At 52.4% G+C, this 16,787-nt stretch overlaps 6 protein-coding genes across 6 annotated transcripts; 2 read left to right on the forward strand and 4 right to left on the reverse strand.

The window, feature by feature from the left end:
- Positions 1-967: 967 nt before the first annotated feature.
- Positions 968-4,363, reverse strand: AYO20_00726 (hypothetical protein; the record flags this gene model as incomplete). Its single annotated transcript, XM_022639035.1, has 1 exon — positions 968-4,363. One exon carries the CDS (start codon positions 4,361-4,363, stop codon positions 968-970), a length of 3,396 nt encoding a protein of 1,131 aa, XP_022504826.1.
- Positions 4,364-5,262: 899 nt separating this feature from the next.
- On the forward strand, positions 5,263-6,469 carry AYO20_00727 (hypothetical protein; the record flags this gene model as incomplete). The annotated part of the gene is made up of 5 exons (XM_022639036.1): positions 5,263-5,630; positions 5,678-5,784; positions 5,842-5,938; positions 5,995-6,376; positions 6,428-6,469. The coding sequence occupies 5 exons, from the start codon at positions 5,263-5,265 to the stop codon at positions 6,467-6,469; spliced, it is 996 nt and encodes a 331-aa protein (XP_022504827.1).
- An 834-nt stretch (positions 6,470-7,303) lies between these two features.
- AYO20_00728 (hypothetical protein) lies at positions 7,304-9,272 on the reverse strand (the record flags this gene model as incomplete). The annotated part of the gene is made up of 5 exons (XM_022639037.1): positions 7,304-7,587; positions 7,715-7,790; positions 7,885-8,416; positions 8,480-8,981; positions 9,038-9,272. 5 exons carry the CDS (start codon positions 9,270-9,272, stop codon positions 7,304-7,306), a joined length of 1,629 nt encoding a protein of 542 aa, XP_022504828.1.
- Positions 9,273-10,437: 1,165 nt separating this feature from the next.
- AYO20_00729 (hypothetical protein) lies at positions 10,438-11,397 on the reverse strand (the record flags this gene model as incomplete). Its single annotated transcript, XM_022639038.1, has 1 exon — positions 10,438-11,397. One exon carries the CDS (start codon positions 11,395-11,397, stop codon positions 10,438-10,440), a length of 960 nt encoding a protein of 319 aa, XP_022504829.1.
- Positions 11,398-13,432: 2,035 nt separating this feature from the next.
- AYO20_00730 (hypothetical protein) lies at positions 13,433-15,045 on the forward strand (the record flags this gene model as incomplete). Its single annotated transcript, XM_022639039.1, has 3 exons — positions 13,433-13,500; positions 13,609-13,881; positions 13,947-15,045. The coding sequence occupies 3 exons, from the start codon at positions 13,433-13,435 to the stop codon at positions 15,043-15,045; spliced, it is 1,440 nt and encodes a 479-aa protein (XP_022504830.1).
- A 615-nt stretch (positions 15,046-15,660) lies between these two features.
- AYO20_00731 (hypothetical protein) lies at positions 15,661-16,626 on the reverse strand (the record flags this gene model as incomplete). The annotated part of the gene is made up of 2 exons (XM_022639040.1): positions 15,661-16,218; positions 16,273-16,626. The coding sequence occupies 2 exons, from the start codon at positions 16,624-16,626 to the stop codon at positions 15,661-15,663; spliced, it is 912 nt and encodes a 303-aa protein (XP_022504831.1).
- Between the last annotated feature and the right edge of the window lie 161 nt (positions 16,627-16,787).

Raw genomic sequence — 16,787 nt, forward strand, 5'->3', positions numbered from 1 at the left:
ACGCTTGCCTGCAAATCTTCCTGCAACTGGAATTGTCGCTGAGCATCTTCTGCCTGGCCAGGAACCCATCGCCAGGAATATCGGAGTCTGTCGATGAAGACACAAACCTTCAAGATGCTAATGATCGTCTGAAGACAAACACGAGCTTCCCACTCCCTCCAAAGGACTCTTCCGTGCACACAATATCCAAGGCGGCTGCCTCTTGTGCTATGAACGGTCCCCCACCTCTTCGAAGTCTTGACAAACCCAAGGAGGTGCTGTACGATTTTCTCTGGGACTTTTTCTAGGCCATGTGTCCGTCGCTTGGCTCTCAATATTGGTTGTCCTGAGACCTGTTGGCAAGGGTCAGCCCATGACTGTATTCCACCGCCCCAGTGAGCGTGGAAGGACCAGATAATCATCGCGCGTCTCTCGCTGAGTGTAGACGTACCTGCTTACTGGTGTCATTCCCCAACAAGTGGAAACTCCAAGGATACAGACAATATAAAGGTCGGACTCATTGCTCCGTTTGGAGTCAAAGACACCAGTCGCACTAGTTCAGCAGATAGATGGATGGGCGTCTGCAATTAGGGCGCCCCATCACGTCGGGAAGGTATCACAGACAACCATCTTGATATCGAGCCTCGTTCTCTGTGCCACCAACAAATCTGTTTCCGAGCACCCTGGGTCTGGTTGGTGCTTTCAGCATTCCACCACACGATTCCCGCTCACCGTGCTCTACATACCAAACACACCAGAACCGCCTGCCAGAGTTCAGCCGTATCTCTACGTTCAGGAGCAAGAAAATCGAAAGAAAAAAAGTGATCAGGTATGTACGTGCTTTCGGCCATTCCAGGCCATTTCCAAGGCACATTGAAATATCTCCGAATATAGCCAGGGGTATCAAAGGTCATCGACATCGTGAATCATCACATCCTGGTACTTTTCCTTGTGGAAAGTTCCGTTTATCCCTCTCCAAAAGCAGAAATTACAGCTCATCGTCTTCATCTTCACTCGCCGTCTCATTGTCGACCACCTCTGCCTCTCGTTCCTTTTTGGGTTCTGTGCCCGTCTTGACCTTTGTCATGTCTTGCCTGGTATTGTGGTCGGCCTTGACACTTGAATCTCCCATCTGGATATTCTCGTTCTTGACCTCTTCCTTCTTCACACCCTCTCCCGCGCTCTGAGATTTCACGAGCCCACGGAGCACATCTCTCCTATGGCGGTAGAAACGGTCAAGGCACTCTCGTCGTTGCGCCTGGCTCCAGTTCTCCACCACCAACGCGAAAGACACCACATCGTCTCCGTAGCCAGCCCATCTAGCCATGCTGCAGAACTGTCGTTTCCGAACGGCTTGAGGCGGGCGGTATTTGTATCGCACATTGCTGCCATCAGGCGTGAGAGTCCCTCCGTGTTGCTCTTCATGGTATGGATCGTCATACGCATAGTCATAAACATTCTCGCTCCCATCGCTGTGTTGGGACTGCGACGCGTCGTCCAAGAATACCTTAGCCTGTTGCTCTTGGGTGTCCCAGTGTAGGTTGTTGGCTGCGGCTTCTTCGGCTCGTTTGGACAAGAGGGCTTCGACTTTCGAGGATCCAATAACTTCACTGTTCTCATGCGTATATGACACACCCACCGAAGAGAGGATGGCTTGGACTGGATCGTGTTTCTTGATGCCCGTTTTGGCAGGGCCAAAAGGCGTTTTCGAACGGGAGCGAGATGACCGACCTTCATCTCCAATGATCTCAGCTGCGAGTTGGGACATTGCCGCGTCTTCCGACTCCGGGTCGGTGTTGACTTGAGATGCTACACCTTCTTCATCTTTGATTCCACCTTCAGCACTGATGTCGTCGGAGTCGTGCTCTTCAAGCTCTAGATTTGCAACGCGGACATCGGCTTTTGACTCTGCAATATTGGTCTTGTTCACAATGTCGCGCAGGACCTGATTCTCGTTCTGATATGCAAAAAGATTCTTCAACCCAAAGATCTCCCCTTTCTGATCCTTGCTGTCCTGGACACCGTGGAAATAGCGACGCTCAGATGTGGCGTTGTAACCAATATTTGCTTGCTGCTGCTTATAGATCTGGCGGGCGTAGACGATCTCTTCTAAGGTCCCTTGACTGATCAGTCGAAAGACTTCCACGTCCCTCGTCTGACCGATTCTGTAGGCCCTGTCTTGTGCCTGTAGGTCGTAGCTGGGATTCCAGTTCGGGTCTACGATGACGACTTTGTTTGCAGATGTGATATTCAGCCCAACGCCTCCAGCTCGAGTGCTGATCAGGAAAACGAATTGTGTCGGATCAGTGTTGAATTCTTTGACTGCCACATACCGATCCTCGTATTGCATGCTTCCATCAAGGTAGTTGACGTTGAATTTTGTGCTGATGAACAAATTCTGCAGCATCTTGAGCAAGCGGACGCTGTGCGAGAAGATGAGGACTTTGTTGCCTCCCTGTTCATGCCAGAAGGCGAGAAGCTTCTTCAACACTCGCCATTTACCACAATACTCGGGGTTACCAGTGTGCATGATACTGTCCCGGGTCCGGTAAATTTCCTTCCACTTGTCCGGCATTGCAATTTGGAGCATCTCGAGATCCTTTGCTTGTTTGTCTGCCGGGTCCGACCCTTGTGGTATAAGAAGGGCCAAGTGATTTGAGAGATTTCGAAGAACTGCGATTGCGGGAAACACCCAACTTTGCCATGCGCTGCCATCGTCGAGTGTCATCCTGCAGCACCATCCCGCCTTCTTCTTCCTTCCACACATGCATGGATCACCGCTTGTCTTGATGTATTGAACGATATCACTGTCGAGAAAGTTTTGATATGCTCTTGCCTGAGTCCCTGTCAGAGGGCAAAACACCACACGATCTGACTTTTTGGGCAGTTGGTCTTTGATGAGGGCTTTTGTTCGTCGAAGGAAGAATTGAGGCAGAAGGTTCTGGACGAGCATCTTTGCCGTCTTCCTAGCCCTTGCCAATTGATACTGTGAAGCGTCGTGACTTTGGCCCAACTTGAGTGGTATACAAATCGATGTCTTCCAGGTCGAAACTGGTCCCAGCTTGCCCGGGTTAGTCCAGTTGAGCAGGGTCCATAGTTCTTCATACTTGTTCTGAATAGCGGTTCCTGTAAGCCCGATACGACAGAGAGCATTGATTTCAGTCATAGCCTTGGTGGTATCTGATCTTCGTTCTTTGATGATGTGGCATTCGTCAGCAACAACACAATCCCACTGAATCATGTTGATTTCGCCTTTGTTGGCTCGATATGTGTGGTATGTAGTGATCATGACTTCCAACATACCCGCTTGGGCTTGCAAGAGTACATCATGTCTCTGTGTGGCCCCTCCATGGTAGAGATCAACATGCCACCAGCCCCAACGGCGGAATTCATCTTTCCAATTCTCCATGAGGGTACCTGGGCAGATGATAAGAGTTCGCGGGTACCACTGCTTCGTTCTGCGCATCTTTCTCATCCTCTTCTGATCGCGTTCGTCCCCAGTCTTGCCGTAGGCCACAGTCAAGAATGCAATCACCTGAACGGTCTTGCCCAAACCCATATCGTCACCGAGAATGCCACCTTTCTGGTACACGAAAAGTTCATGCATGAATGCCACGCCCTTAATCTGGTAGTCACGCAAGAATTGTGCAATCGGAGCGGGGATGAGTCCAAGTGAATAGCGCAACTCGATGTCCTTGTATTCCCGAGATGCTGTTGGTATGGGAAAGTCCGGTCGCTCCCTCAACTCCCGTAGCCTCTCATCGTCCGAGAACTCGACATCGTCGTATCTAGGGGGTAGGGCCAAGCCACCTTCCCGCAGCTGCTTTGCACGGTCGTCAAATTTTGCTCTTCGACTTCTGACATAGTCTGGCATGGTCCATTCCATGAGATCCTCATCCGAGTCAGAGCCGCCGTGATTTCTTACCCTCCGACGTTTCCTGACAGGTCCTGTTGCTCTTCCAACTCCAGTTGTGCCTGTGGCCTTCTTGAGCGTCGAACGAGGCGCGAACCCATTGTCGACAGCTTCAACGAGTTTGGCGGTCAAGCCGCGGCTTTTCTTGGTCTTTGATGTCTTACTCTTGGCTTTCTCATCTTCACCTTTCTCCCATTCCTGCTCAAGCCGCTCAAGTTCCTCGTCGGCGGAATCGTAAAGCGTTGGCTGGGGTTCAGCAAGTTCAGGTTGGGTTCGCTTTTGTGCTGTTCGATGGTTTTGCCCTGTTACGCAGTCTGAGATTTCCACCTCGTTGGCCGTGCTTGGACTGGCATCAAACCTCTCACTTAGACTTGTGTTTACCTTTTCTGCGAGGGTTTCGCCACTGCGTACACCTTCTCGCTTACTACGCGGAGCATCCAAATCGTCGTCTTCGCTGTCAGTGAAGACCATATTGGTAGCATCCACGGGTTGGGGAGCGCATGAAAGGCTAAGACGTTTCAAGATATCCTTAGACACGATCGACTGGAAGTACTCGGTACATTGAGGGACCACCGCAGTCAGTGGGCCAAAGAAAGAGACGCAGCTACAAGGCAGCAGCATCAGTGGATCTTTGCCCAGCGCGACGAGTGACGCGATGTCACATGACACGCCACGTACCGAGCGCAGGCTCTTGTTACTGTGAATCCCACATTATTGTGGCTCTCCGTCCTCTCCAACTCTCCATGTTTGACAGCCCTCTGAGCCCTGTAGCCCAGTATGAGGATCAACTGCAACCCAAGCCCTAAAACGTGAGCAACAGACATTTCGGCAGTTGTATTTTGCTGTCAGGCCTCCATCGGAAAGTGGCCGTCATTTCCGAAAACCATTCGCCCTGCTGGCTAATTGCTCTGTTCTCTACCAGCTGTTCCCTGTTGTCATGTGTCCTCCGTGCCTCAGAGACGACACTGAGAATGGCTGGGCGGAGTCCTCTCCAAACAGAGGCACGACCGGAGTCCCGTGTCCGAGGATTTCTCCCTTGTACAATACCTCTGCTTGCTCTGCTTTTCGGCAAATGGTTCAACGTGAGCGAGCCCCATGGGGAAGACTCTTACTCCAATCTGACAACAAACATGCTCCCCACATCAATGTTGGTGGGAAGACTCCGCATAACACTTCATGCCAGGGATAGTGCCTGTCAATCTGTCTAGCCCCACGATGCTGATCGTTGATTGATATTACGGCTTGGAAGCATATCTGAGAGCTCGTTTCCTCATCGTAGGGGAGGACAATTCAATCGAGTACTCCAGGAGCAAGGGAATCTACCACGACCACAGCACAACATATCTCTGCCGTATACTGTCAGGAGAGCAATGGGTTCTATATCACATATGAAGTTGCGGCGCGCCCCGTTGAAGACCACCGGGGCGATCGACCACCTCGAATATGTCGATGTGACACCCATAATCGGGCGTGAATACCCCACGGCTAAGCTCAAGGATATGCTAAATGCCCCCAATGCGGACGACCAGATTCGAGACCTTGCCATTACTATCTGCGAACGTGGCGTTGTTTTCTTTCGCGCGCCTCAAGACGATTTAACCGTTGAAGAGCAGAAAAAGATCACATACCTCTTGGGCAAGTTGACGGGCAGACCTGAGGACCATGGTTTACATGTTCATCCTCTCTACAATGATCCCAACAACATTCCCATGGCGGACGGAACAACCGATGAGAACATGTGAGTATCCCTCTGAACGAGGGTCGTGGAGTACTGACGAGTAGAAGCTATGTTATCAACTCGGAAGCTATGAAGAAACTATATGCGACGATGAAGAATCGACCAAACAGCTCGAGCGAGCCGAGAGATTTGGGACGAGAATGGCACAGTGACTGTTCGTTCTCAACTGCGACCAGCCCCGGATCATTGAGCTGACCATGACATGTTGAAGGTCTCTTCGAGGAGTGCCCAGCGGATTTCAGTTTCTTACGGATGCAAGATACACCACCATCTGGTGGAGACACACTTTGGGTGTCTGGTTATGAGCTGTATGATTTGCCTTCCGACTGCTCCTTGCAACATCATTAACATGAGATGTCTACAGCTATGACCGCCTCTCACCACCTTTTGCCGCTTTCCTCGAGACCCTGACCGCCACCTGTGCTCAGCCTGTATTCAAATCTGCATCCGAAGCAGGCGGTTACGAACTGATGTCCCCCCGCGGCTCGCCCTTGAATTTCGGCGATAAATTCGCCCCTGTGCACCCTGTCATTCGCACCAACCCCGTGACGGGGTGGAAGTCTCTTTTCGCCGGCGTCGGGCTACATGTTACACGAATCAACGATGTCTACAACTATGAGGACCAGATGATCCGCGATTATGTCCTGAGGCTCATCACCCGCAATCATGACTGTGTGGCGAGAATGCATTGGACCAAACAGGCCTGTGCTATCTGGAGTAACTCATGCACTTTGCATGCCGCAACGGTATGTTCATCATCGCATCACTCTTGTTTGGTGGGACCTTTTGGATCTCAGTCCGCGCCGTCCGATGCTTCAAGCTTGGCTGCCCCTTTATAAGTCTTAGCCTTGCCCAGTCCCCAGAGTGTTTCACCACATGGCCATAGCCCGAGACCCCACCACCAGGAGAATTTTGCTGACGGAAATGCACATCTAGCCCGATACCCACTTGGTTGGGGGAAGCAGAGTCGGTGTACGTGCCTCGGGTGTTGGTGAGAGGCCGTATCTGGATCCTGCCTCCACAGGAAGAAGAGAAGCGCTCGGGTTGCCGAAGAACTAAAGGGGCGTGACTGTCTTGTCTGGTCATGGATTTCAGATGCTGGATACCTGGGAGATATCGGCGCCGAGGGAAACATGCCATCCCATCAAGGGCTGACCGCGTCGAGGGCAGGAATTGAGTGGAGAGGATGAATCCATATCCGAATCGCTTGTTTCCCGTGTTGCTACATGTTATTTTTTATCGGCTGGATTGGATGATCCCGATAGATTTTGCGAATATTTCTTGCAACACACGATGGCTCACCCTTACACTACCTCCCGTAATATGCTCTCGCGATCAAGTCGGGCACGTTCCCATCGTTGAGACGCTGCCGAGCTCTCACCATCCAGGTAAATGCCCAACTGATCCCGTTCAAACCTCGACTTGCTTGGTCTCCTTCGCGGCACTGCGTGATCTTGCGGACCTTGGGTACCCTTCTCCTTCTCGAGCAAACCGGCACCCGAGGTCCCTTCGAAGCAGTCCGTGACCTGCCTCGCAGAATTGGTCCCCGCGAGGTTCCACTCCCTCGACCAGCCATATATACCCGCACACTAATACCTCTCCGCATGCGCTTCTTCCGATGCTGCTCAAAAACCCTATTCCCAGAGGGAGAGGGCATAACCGGATGTTTTGCGTCAGGATTCCGGCGCGTCCTTGATCGTCCCGTCACTCCTGATGAGGACGTGCTTGTACGCCAGACTGGCCTGCTTGGGGTTCTTGGCCTCGAACAGCTCGTCGAGCTCCTCCAGGCTGCGGCCGCGGGTCTCGACGAAGAAGAGGTAGATGACGACGACGCCGAAGGCGTCCCACACCACGTAGAGGATGTAGAAGCGCCAGCCCGAGTTGGCGATGGCCACGGGCGGCACGTACGTGTTGAGCACGTTGACGCAGTTGACCATGAAGTTGAGATATGCCATGCCTATAAGGGACACACACACGCACACACGCATTAGACTCGGTTAGTCGGACTCTGTGGGCAATGGGCAGTGGGGTGGCGTGGGGTGTTTGTGAATGAAATGAAAGAGAGATTCGCGACAGCAGGAAACGCAAGAGGAACGGAAAGAAGAGAAGCTTGCCTTTGGCCCTTGCGGTGAATGTTAGGACTTCTGCTGGATAGAGTGACTGCATGGGCGTCTGTGCAGAGCAAAACCCTCGTCAGCAAGAGGAGTCCCCTATTGGCAGAGCTGAAGATGGTGCAGGCAGCCTGCTCGCTTACCCATGCAAATGCAAACACGACCAGAAAGACGTAGAGAAAGGCCACTCCTGTGGCCCCGACGGCAGGTTTGCCTGCCTGGTTCGCCGTGCACGCCGTGATGACCGCCACCGACGCGGACATGCCGGCGCTCGAGACCATCAGGACCTTGCGGCGGCCCAGCTTCTCGACGAAGCGAAGACCGCAGAGCGCCGCGACCATCATGATGGGCGTCTGGAGGGCATTCAGCAACAACTGGGTGTGCACGCTGGTGATCCCGGCCGTCTTCGCCATGAGAGGGAAGTAATAGCTCGTCGGGGGCAGATCGAGCTGGCCGAACCATGCAATGCAGGTGACCAAAAAGGTGCGATATCGCGCAGCCCTGGTGTTGAACAGCTCGCGGAAGTCCCAAAACCGCTTGTCCGCGCCGTCGATGCGGATAACCTCCATCATCTCTTCGAGCTCGACCCGAACGACCACGGAGTCTGGGTCGCCATCCCCATGGTATTTGACCAAGACGGCCTTTGCTTCTTCAACTCGGTCGTGAGCTAGGAGCCTGATATTCCCAACACCTGTCAGTCACCACTTGACCTCATCGTCTCCTTTTCACTATGCTTACCATCGAGGCGTCTCCGGAATGAACCAGACAAAGCAGAGTATGAGTATGGATGGGAAGCCCTGCACAGCCAGCGGAAGTCGCCATATATACGATGAGTTGGTGTTGATGTAGTACAATCCATACTCGAGCCAGGTGGAGACAATGGTGCCCAAGAAGAAACAAGCCTGAAAGCCGCCTGTGAGCTGTCCACGATACTTAGGATACGCCATCTCCACGACGTAGCTCGGTCCGGCAGTCTGCACGAGGACGGCGCCCATTCCCAAGATGAACCTTCCACCCTCGAGGGTGGCGAGATTCTGCGCAGCGGCCTGGAGAATAGTCCCAACGATGCACACTGTCGAGCCGATGGCCATGCCAACCCGCCGACCATATTTGTCTGAGCAGGGACCAGCGAAAAAGGAGCCGGCCACATTGCCAATGACATATAGAGCTGCAATTAGACCCTGGTTGTCAGAGTTGATGCCGAAGAAGTCAATGAACGGTGGCATCGCGGATAGACCACCTGGGGGTTCGTATTCAGCAATGAGCGTCGGATCAAGGTCGTGGTCTGGCACGTACCAAAGGTGTTTGCGTCAAAGCCATTGGTCGCCGAGCAGAGATACGCTATGAAGATACAAGCATACAGTTTCAAGAAGCTCTTTCGCAGTGGTCTGGGCTTCTCCTGCAGAAGAGCCTCTTCCATGCGCGAGGCGTGTATACGCGCGGTACCTTGGATGTCGCCATATTCATGCTCCTGCTGCCGTCCACCAGCGAGATCCTCCGAGTGAGTGATGTCGTATGTCTTGGTGTCCATGTTAGTATAGATTCTCGACTGAGGAGGGTTTCCCAAGTAGAGAGCAGCGTACACTTAGCGCTCAAGTGTGCTTTATGGTCCCAGTTCTGGCACCACTGATTCCGTCTCCGGGGAAGGATATAGGCTAAATCAATGCAGCTCATTGAGATCGTCAAGGCGCTGCAGTAAGGTCACGCAGCGTGATGGTCGATGGAAGGATCCGTTGACGAGAGAATCTCCCGACCTCGTCTGCCACTTCGAGTTCACAGATTGCGCGCATAATCACCGGCACATGTATTCCATGTACCGCATGTACCGGCGACTTTCCGATAGGTGCTACTTCGACGGTAAAACAGATATATAGGCAGAATTTGGACATTTGAAGGGCGGTTACGTCGGCATTAACACGGGAGGACGGTGCCGTGTCATAGCCTCCGGTGCCATTTCGGTCGCAGCTCATGAAAATCCTGAGAGGAAGTGCAGACATTGCTATAAGTGGCAGTGGCCTTGTGAACCGATGGGGTGTTTCCCCACGCGGAGTATCGGCTGATGATGGTTTTTGCGGGGGATTTGGGATGAAGCAACGCAGGTGCTTTTGGTTGAAGGTGGAATAGAACATTTCTGGTGCAGCAGCATAGGCCAGAACTGAAGTGAACGAGAATGATGTGTATGGATAACACCATATTCCCACTGCAATGTACTATCCACGTCGTCCTTCCCCTTCTCTCGAGGTTGCAACCCTGCAAACGCGCATCTGAGCATGTTGTCTGCAGACGCGCTGGACCCAATTCATCGAGGGAATCCATTGGCACTTTGTTGTCGGACTTAGGTTCGTTGTCATCCAAGGCTTGTTTTTCCCTCTCGACCCGGGACCTCCATTGAGAAATATTCAAGCTTCCTTGTCTCTAGCTACTGGCTACTAGTACTACTAGCACCATTCAAAGATTCCTCTTCGTAGCTGAGAGAAGCCCTAGGTGGATGGTGAAATGCTTTCCTCGGAACGTGGTCAAGCTCAGGCCATCGAGAATAGCATGAGCACCAACCCTGAACCGTGTGCAACAGGAGGCCCGTGGGTTGTTGATTCTGAGTCGCGACATTGTTTGATTGTCAATCCTCTGGTTTCTGGCCGTACACGACGTATCTCCAACATCAATGTCAGCCTCTGTTCTCCGAGTGGATTGCATACTCACATGGGCCAGTAGGAGTGAATGCTCGTGTTGCGCAGATCTTTTCGCACCTGCACAAGGAATATTTGGATTTCCTCCACCGTCATACCAAATGCCGTGGTCCAGAGGCGAAGAGTGAAACCGTCCAGTCCATCAAGCATATTGAGCATGTTCCAAAGACCTATTTCCTTTAGAGTCTTGTTCTTCGCCCAAGGGTTGACTGGCCACCTGAAAATCTCTTGTCTGACGTTAGTAAACCCAGCCTCAACCATCCAGTCCTTGTATTTGGCAGTCCAGGAGGGATCCCTTCTAAGCCCTGCACAGGCTTCTAGATATCTGTCATTCCACTCCCCGTAAGCCGTGCCTTCAAGTGTGCCATCGTCACACAACAGTGGCATGTAGAGATCTTGCATTTCAAGCCACCCGCCAGGCTGCAGGGCATCAAAGGCGCGGCGGAAAAGCCTCGGGAAATCAGAGCAGGAAGTCAAGAGCATTCTTCCATGGATAAAATCAAACTTTTTCTTGAAGGTCCACCGAGCTTCAAAATCGTCAACCTCAAACTTGCAATTTGGTGGGACTGCATGCGGTTGGATCGGGCTCAGGTCGATGCCTAGGACGTTGGATTCAGGATGCTGATCGGCAAACCCTATGGCCCAGATGCCAGTTCCTGTCCCTAGATCAAGGACCTCTTGCATCGATCGCTGAATGGGGGCAAGGAAAAGCTTTCGATGAAACGCGACCAGGAATATCTCGTGCTGTAAATCCAGGCGTTCCTGCTCGAGGTCGTCCTGGGGAAGGATGTACGAGCCGTCTTTGTACCTGTGGTATGCCCTACCATTTTCCTGTACACCCTGGAAAATGCTAGATCTCAAAGAGCGGGTGTAAGTCGACAGATCTCCACCAAGAGCAGAATCCACCTCGTCGACCTCAATGACAAGGTTCGGCTGACGCGTCTGGATCTCTGAAATACTACTAGTCATCTCGCCTGTCAAGTGATATCAATGCCACTGAGTGGGGTTCAACGGCATCAGACAAAGGCTGAGAAGGAATAACCTCCCGTCTAATTAATGTTGATGGGGATGTGATGGGAGCGACGTTCAGCGGGTTCAATGGAGCGGTGAGGACGGCCCATCTGTGTGGCTCGCTTAAGCACCCACTATACCTGTTTCAATTTCAAATCACCACTGAGGCAAACTGTAGAGGAAGCAAGCGATTGGAGTCTTTCTCTAGAACATGTCGGGAGCTACTAAGTAGTAGTCCTATTCTTGTGCCAGTGAGCTTTCAAACTGAGGTTCACGATACTTGTTCGGATAGTTAGTATCACGCTAAGGCTTGGCGCTCGGTTGACCTTTCTGATTTGGTCATTTTACTAGCAGCAGGTACTATGTAGTAAAGGTCAGTTGTAGCGGCCGATATATTGCCAATGTTAGTCCTTGCTGCCGGGCAAGTCATGGTCCCTTTTCCAGCAACTATGGTCCGAAAGCCACAGGGTTAGCAAAATACTACTTACTTAGCGCTACTTATCATAGAGGGTATGTATGTGGCCGAGCATCGAAGCGACCTCGGAGTGACAAGCTCTGGTACAGATACAGCATCAAACCCTTCAAAATCGTTTGTAGTTCGTGAGTCGAATACTTAGTAGTACTAGTATTCGACATTCGTCTCCTGAGTCTATCCTGTCTACTTCTTATCGCACCTACAGACTTGTTGTCCGCAACAAAGCCCGCTATGTGCCTGTCGTATCCCAATGTCTTGGCCGTGGAAGGCAGGCAAGCACTTGCAAAGTGCGGCTTCAGCAACCTCGTCGGGTAGTGCTCTCCTGTAATGGCAGAGGCCAGGACGCCAGCTTCGAATTACTAACTATCGCTAGAAGTTACAGACTCAAAAAAATGTAGCCTCTGAAACGCGCCCACCTGAAATGCCTAGATAGGCTTAGCTGCACCGCACCTTCCAGATGCAGGTGAAAGCCCATTGTTGGAAGTGCTGGCCGTACTGCTACTCACGCATTTGGCAGCCGAAAATGAAAATTCGACGTAAGGAGCCGACGGCCGCAATAGAGTGAGTGCCGTGAGTTAACTTTTCTGTCGTCTACAAACCTGACTGATGATATTATCAGTCGGGTTAATCAATCATTGATTGACCATCTTACTACGCTCGCTCGGTTAGACGCCCCATTCACGGTTTAGGGGTGCTGCATTTCCATGGAGCTATCGTGGCGCAGTGTCCGCATTTGTTGAGATGACAAAGCTGCGGCTCTGAGATTTAGTCGGCGTCAACCCACCACAGTCACAAATGCCATAGTCCACCAGGATTTGATGTACAAGCCTCTGCACAACTTCGAATGGTTACATAATGCCAATCTGAGTGAAAGTCTTGGCGTTTATCTTACTAAGCGAGGCTGTACCGATCCCGCCATCCTGCACCAATGGGAGTCGAGTAGCTTTTGCCTATTTCGACTCTTCTACGTTTTGCAGTTTGAGTCGACATCACTGGCGATTGATCTGCTGCACCGCCCACCCCGCTAAACATTACACGATGCGCGCAAATGACGGGAGTTACTGGCCCCTTCAAAGCTCTCGTCAAGCTTCGACCCTTAAAGGACACCGTTACATGCATAATCCCAAATACTATGCGGTCAAGTCCTGCCTCCGTCCCAAGCGGGTGCCAAACTCTCTTTTTGCCTGTCTGCCTCCCCGACCGCGCCTGTGACTGATATAGTTAACGGTAAAGATATCCTCATGTGGCACCCCCGAGGACGTCAAGACTCCTCTGTGGCGACCTAAGGGGCGGCGGATTGTGGGTCGGGCAGAAGTACCTGCCTGTGTCAAGAAATGTTGGGGATTGATATAAAGCCTTCCTACGTTGACGGCCAAGGATGTCGACGCCCGGGATTTCACTGAGAGGGAGGGACACACCAGTATCAGAAGAGATTTTTCTTCTCGGGCTCGTCGGCCTTTTTGCCTCTGTCAAGTACATAGTACACTGAAGTCGAGCGAGAGATGATGATGGCTCCCCATGCCGCTATTCTTCGGAGGAGCCATGGCAAATCCAAAGACGGATGCAAGACCTGTTTATCCCGGCGGGTGAGATGTGATCAGGCCAGGCCTACGTGGTGAGTATAGTGCTCCTCCAAGAGCCACTGGGAACCAGCAATGCCGAACTAACAGAGACACGAGCCGAAATTGTGCTAGAGGTTCGCGAGCGTGCGTGTACCCGAACTCATCAGGCACGGCCTTAGACTATGCAAGGTCCATCGCCTGGGTAGACTCAATCGAGACCGCATGTCAGACCTGGAGGGAAAACGGAGATACGCCGATCCCGATGCTGAAGATTTTGTCATCTCTCGATTGGCACGGTCTGGATCCACGAGGTCTCCGGTACCTCTACTACATCGCCTCTCTCGGAAACGTTTTGGACCAGAACGACGCCCGGCAATTTGCGCTTTGGTACGATACCTACGAGTTGTACGTCCTCCCTGCCTGTCCCCGAGTCGACCCGCAGAGGCCAAGTTTCACTAACACGAGCACAGGGGCATTCAAGCCACAGCAAAGTATGACTTCGTCGCATATGCTCAAATAGTGGCCGCTGCCGACCGTATCGGGAAGCTAACCAGGATGGCAAGCGTTATGGAGGACGCGGTATGGTACAGATCATTGGCTCTCAAAGGCCTGCAGCAGGCGCTTGCCAGCTTCTCCCGGGAGAATGCCGACGGGGTATTGGCAGCGTCCATCAGTCTCATGTTCAACCAGCCGACTCCAACCGACTGGCGGAGAGTTATGCAAGGGACAGCAGCGGTCGCCGAGGCTATGCGTCCGTGGGCTGCCTTTTCCGGAATTCGACGTATGTGGGAACACATACACCCTGATGTACAAGATTCCCAATGCGCCGCCTTGCAAGACGGAAACACTTCTTCTTATCCCTCCGAGCCGTCGACTTCCTCTGCTCCGATGGTCACGGTGCAGTCGTCTACCGCGGCCGTCGCATTCCTCCTCGAACAAGGATTGACCGCAATGAACCGACTGGTGACGTGTATTAGACACATGAAAGAGCTCTCCACGACGGTGAGGGGTCTGGCAGACATGCTACGAATGGCTCAGGAACACCACTTGACCGGCCAAAAGTACGATCCGTTCTGGCTCGCGCACCCGTTCTGCGGAATGACCAACCGCGAGTCCATCTCCTTTGCCGACATCAGCCGCTCGAAACCCTTTGTCCTTGTCTTCCTGGCCCACCTGTACAGTGCCTTGGTCGTGCTGTCGATGCTGTATCCGGAGCTGGACATTGCTGGGTTCGCGACCGTGCGTCTGCACTCACTGGACGCCCTGATCCGACATTTCGAGCCCATCGCCACGATCCACTGCGACGCCTGTCGCGGGGCACACAGCTGCAAGGAGCTCCTGGCCTTTCCTGGGAATGTCCTGCAGGCATACCGCAAATGGCAAATAGACCGGCGGATGTCGTCGTCGTCGTCACCCAGGACGCGATATTCTGCAACCGAGAGATTGAAAGAGAGCTCTTTCGACTTGTCGGCGAATGCAGGGGAAGTTCGCGCCACAAATTACCCCTGCGAGGAGGCCCCAGGTGGCTGCAACCTGCCTGGGGAGAGTGTACCGGGGTCATTCTGCTAAGTTATACATCTATAACAGGCGTGAACAAACATCCAACCCCAAATTCAACCCCTGAATCTCACTTCTTCATGATCCAAATGCCGACCCTACAACGAACCAGATGGGGTCGATGAGCTACTATGGTAAAGGCCGTGGATATTTCCGCAGACACGACCTGTCATGGTTAAATGAAGGGAGCCGCTGATTTTTCTTCTCTCCCGGTTGAGTCTCTCTTCATGCAGGAATCGCGGCTTGTCTGGACAGAAGAACCTGGATGTAGTGGAATCACTCGAGCCTCGAGCTCAAAATAAGGGAGGATTGCTCGGCTTGATGGTCACTGCCGCGGTGTCAGTTTCATCTCAAGCAGCTGAGTCAAGCGCTGTGTGCTACCGAGGGAGGGAGATATGTAGCCTCGTGAGTATCAAAGCTATCAAGTTGTTCATTGAGAGGTTGCTAGCTATGTGCGTTCACCATCTTGCGTGTCAGGTTCTGCAAGTTTCCCGTCATGAATTCTGTACAGCCACTAAGATATCCCATAATCCCATTCGTTACTTGACCGACATCTGAAACTCTCCACTGAGTCGACGTAGACTATCCCTTGACCACCCAACACAAGCTGCCCCCAGGATGACTGTTTTATGCCTTGACAGGTACAACCGCACCGTCACGCTCAACAGCAGTCTCTGATCCGGATGTCTCAGGCTTGTGCTCGCCCGTTGCTGCCTTCTTATCCACAGCCTCCTTTGATTCTTTCACCTCATTGACTGTACTAGCCGTCACACTCATCTTGTTCTCTTGCACCTCCGGGTGAACACTATTCTTTAGCTTCCGCATAGAGCGTCGGTTGTTCCAGTTACGCCGATTCTTCTTCTTAATAGGGTTGGTCTGAAGCGACTGTGGTTTCTGCTGCTGATCCTCACTGACCGGTGCAGTGTTTCCCTGGGTTGGGCCGAGATCAGTACTGACTTTCGTATTGTTGGAGGTTGAATTTGCATGTGACAAGGTGGAATCTCGCCCTGCTCTAACAACACCTGGAGTAGCATTGGTCAATGATCTGTTCTTCACTTCACTGAGCGGTTGCTCGGCTTCCTTCTGCGCACGACGGTCTCGCCTAGCTTGAAAGATGGCACTCCGAGCAGAAAGCTGACTGTCACCTCTCATGTAGGCAACGGCGCGAACAATGGTGTCAGTGGCCTAGGGAATTGAAATTAGTCGGTCGGAAATTAGCAGATGACCAAGAGCGCTCACAATGAAAGAGGCGTTCATCAGTTGCACGAGATTCGTGGCAAGCAATGCCATGCCTGCGAAATCACTTCCTGCCTTGGTCGAGTTTCCGTTTTCTTGAAGCACTTTACGAGCGTTATTCATCATCTCCCTAATGTTGTCCTCAGTGACGGCACTGAACACCGCAGGAGTTCGAGTTTGCTTTTTGGCGCTTCCCGCACGGTTGATCGAGGTGCCCGTATCTTCTTTGGGTGCTGCAGCCTGATGTTCTGGAGTCCCGGTGTGAGATACAGGAGGTTCTATGCTGGCCTGATTGTGGTTGGTGCCACTTGCAGGGGCCTCGAGAGGTTCAGCTTTGTCAGTGGCGTGGTCGGCCATGGCCAAAGATTCAATTGGTGCTGGGCAAACTGTTCGTGGAGGAGTGAGTGAGATGGGCATCGCGTAGGAGGGCAAGAGGGCAAGACTGACCTTAAGCTCTTCGTAGTCAAGACACTGTCAAGTAGGTAAGCAGAGAGAGGAGAACAGAGGAGAGAGGGAGT

The sequence above is a fragment of the Fonsecaea nubica genome, assembly GCF_001646965.1.
Source record: "Fonsecaea nubica strain CBS 269.64 chromosome Unknown Scaff3, whole genome shotgun sequence".
NCBI classification, from domain to species: domain Eukaryota; kingdom Fungi; phylum Ascomycota; class Eurotiomycetes; order Chaetothyriales; family Herpotrichiellaceae; genus Fonsecaea; species Fonsecaea nubica.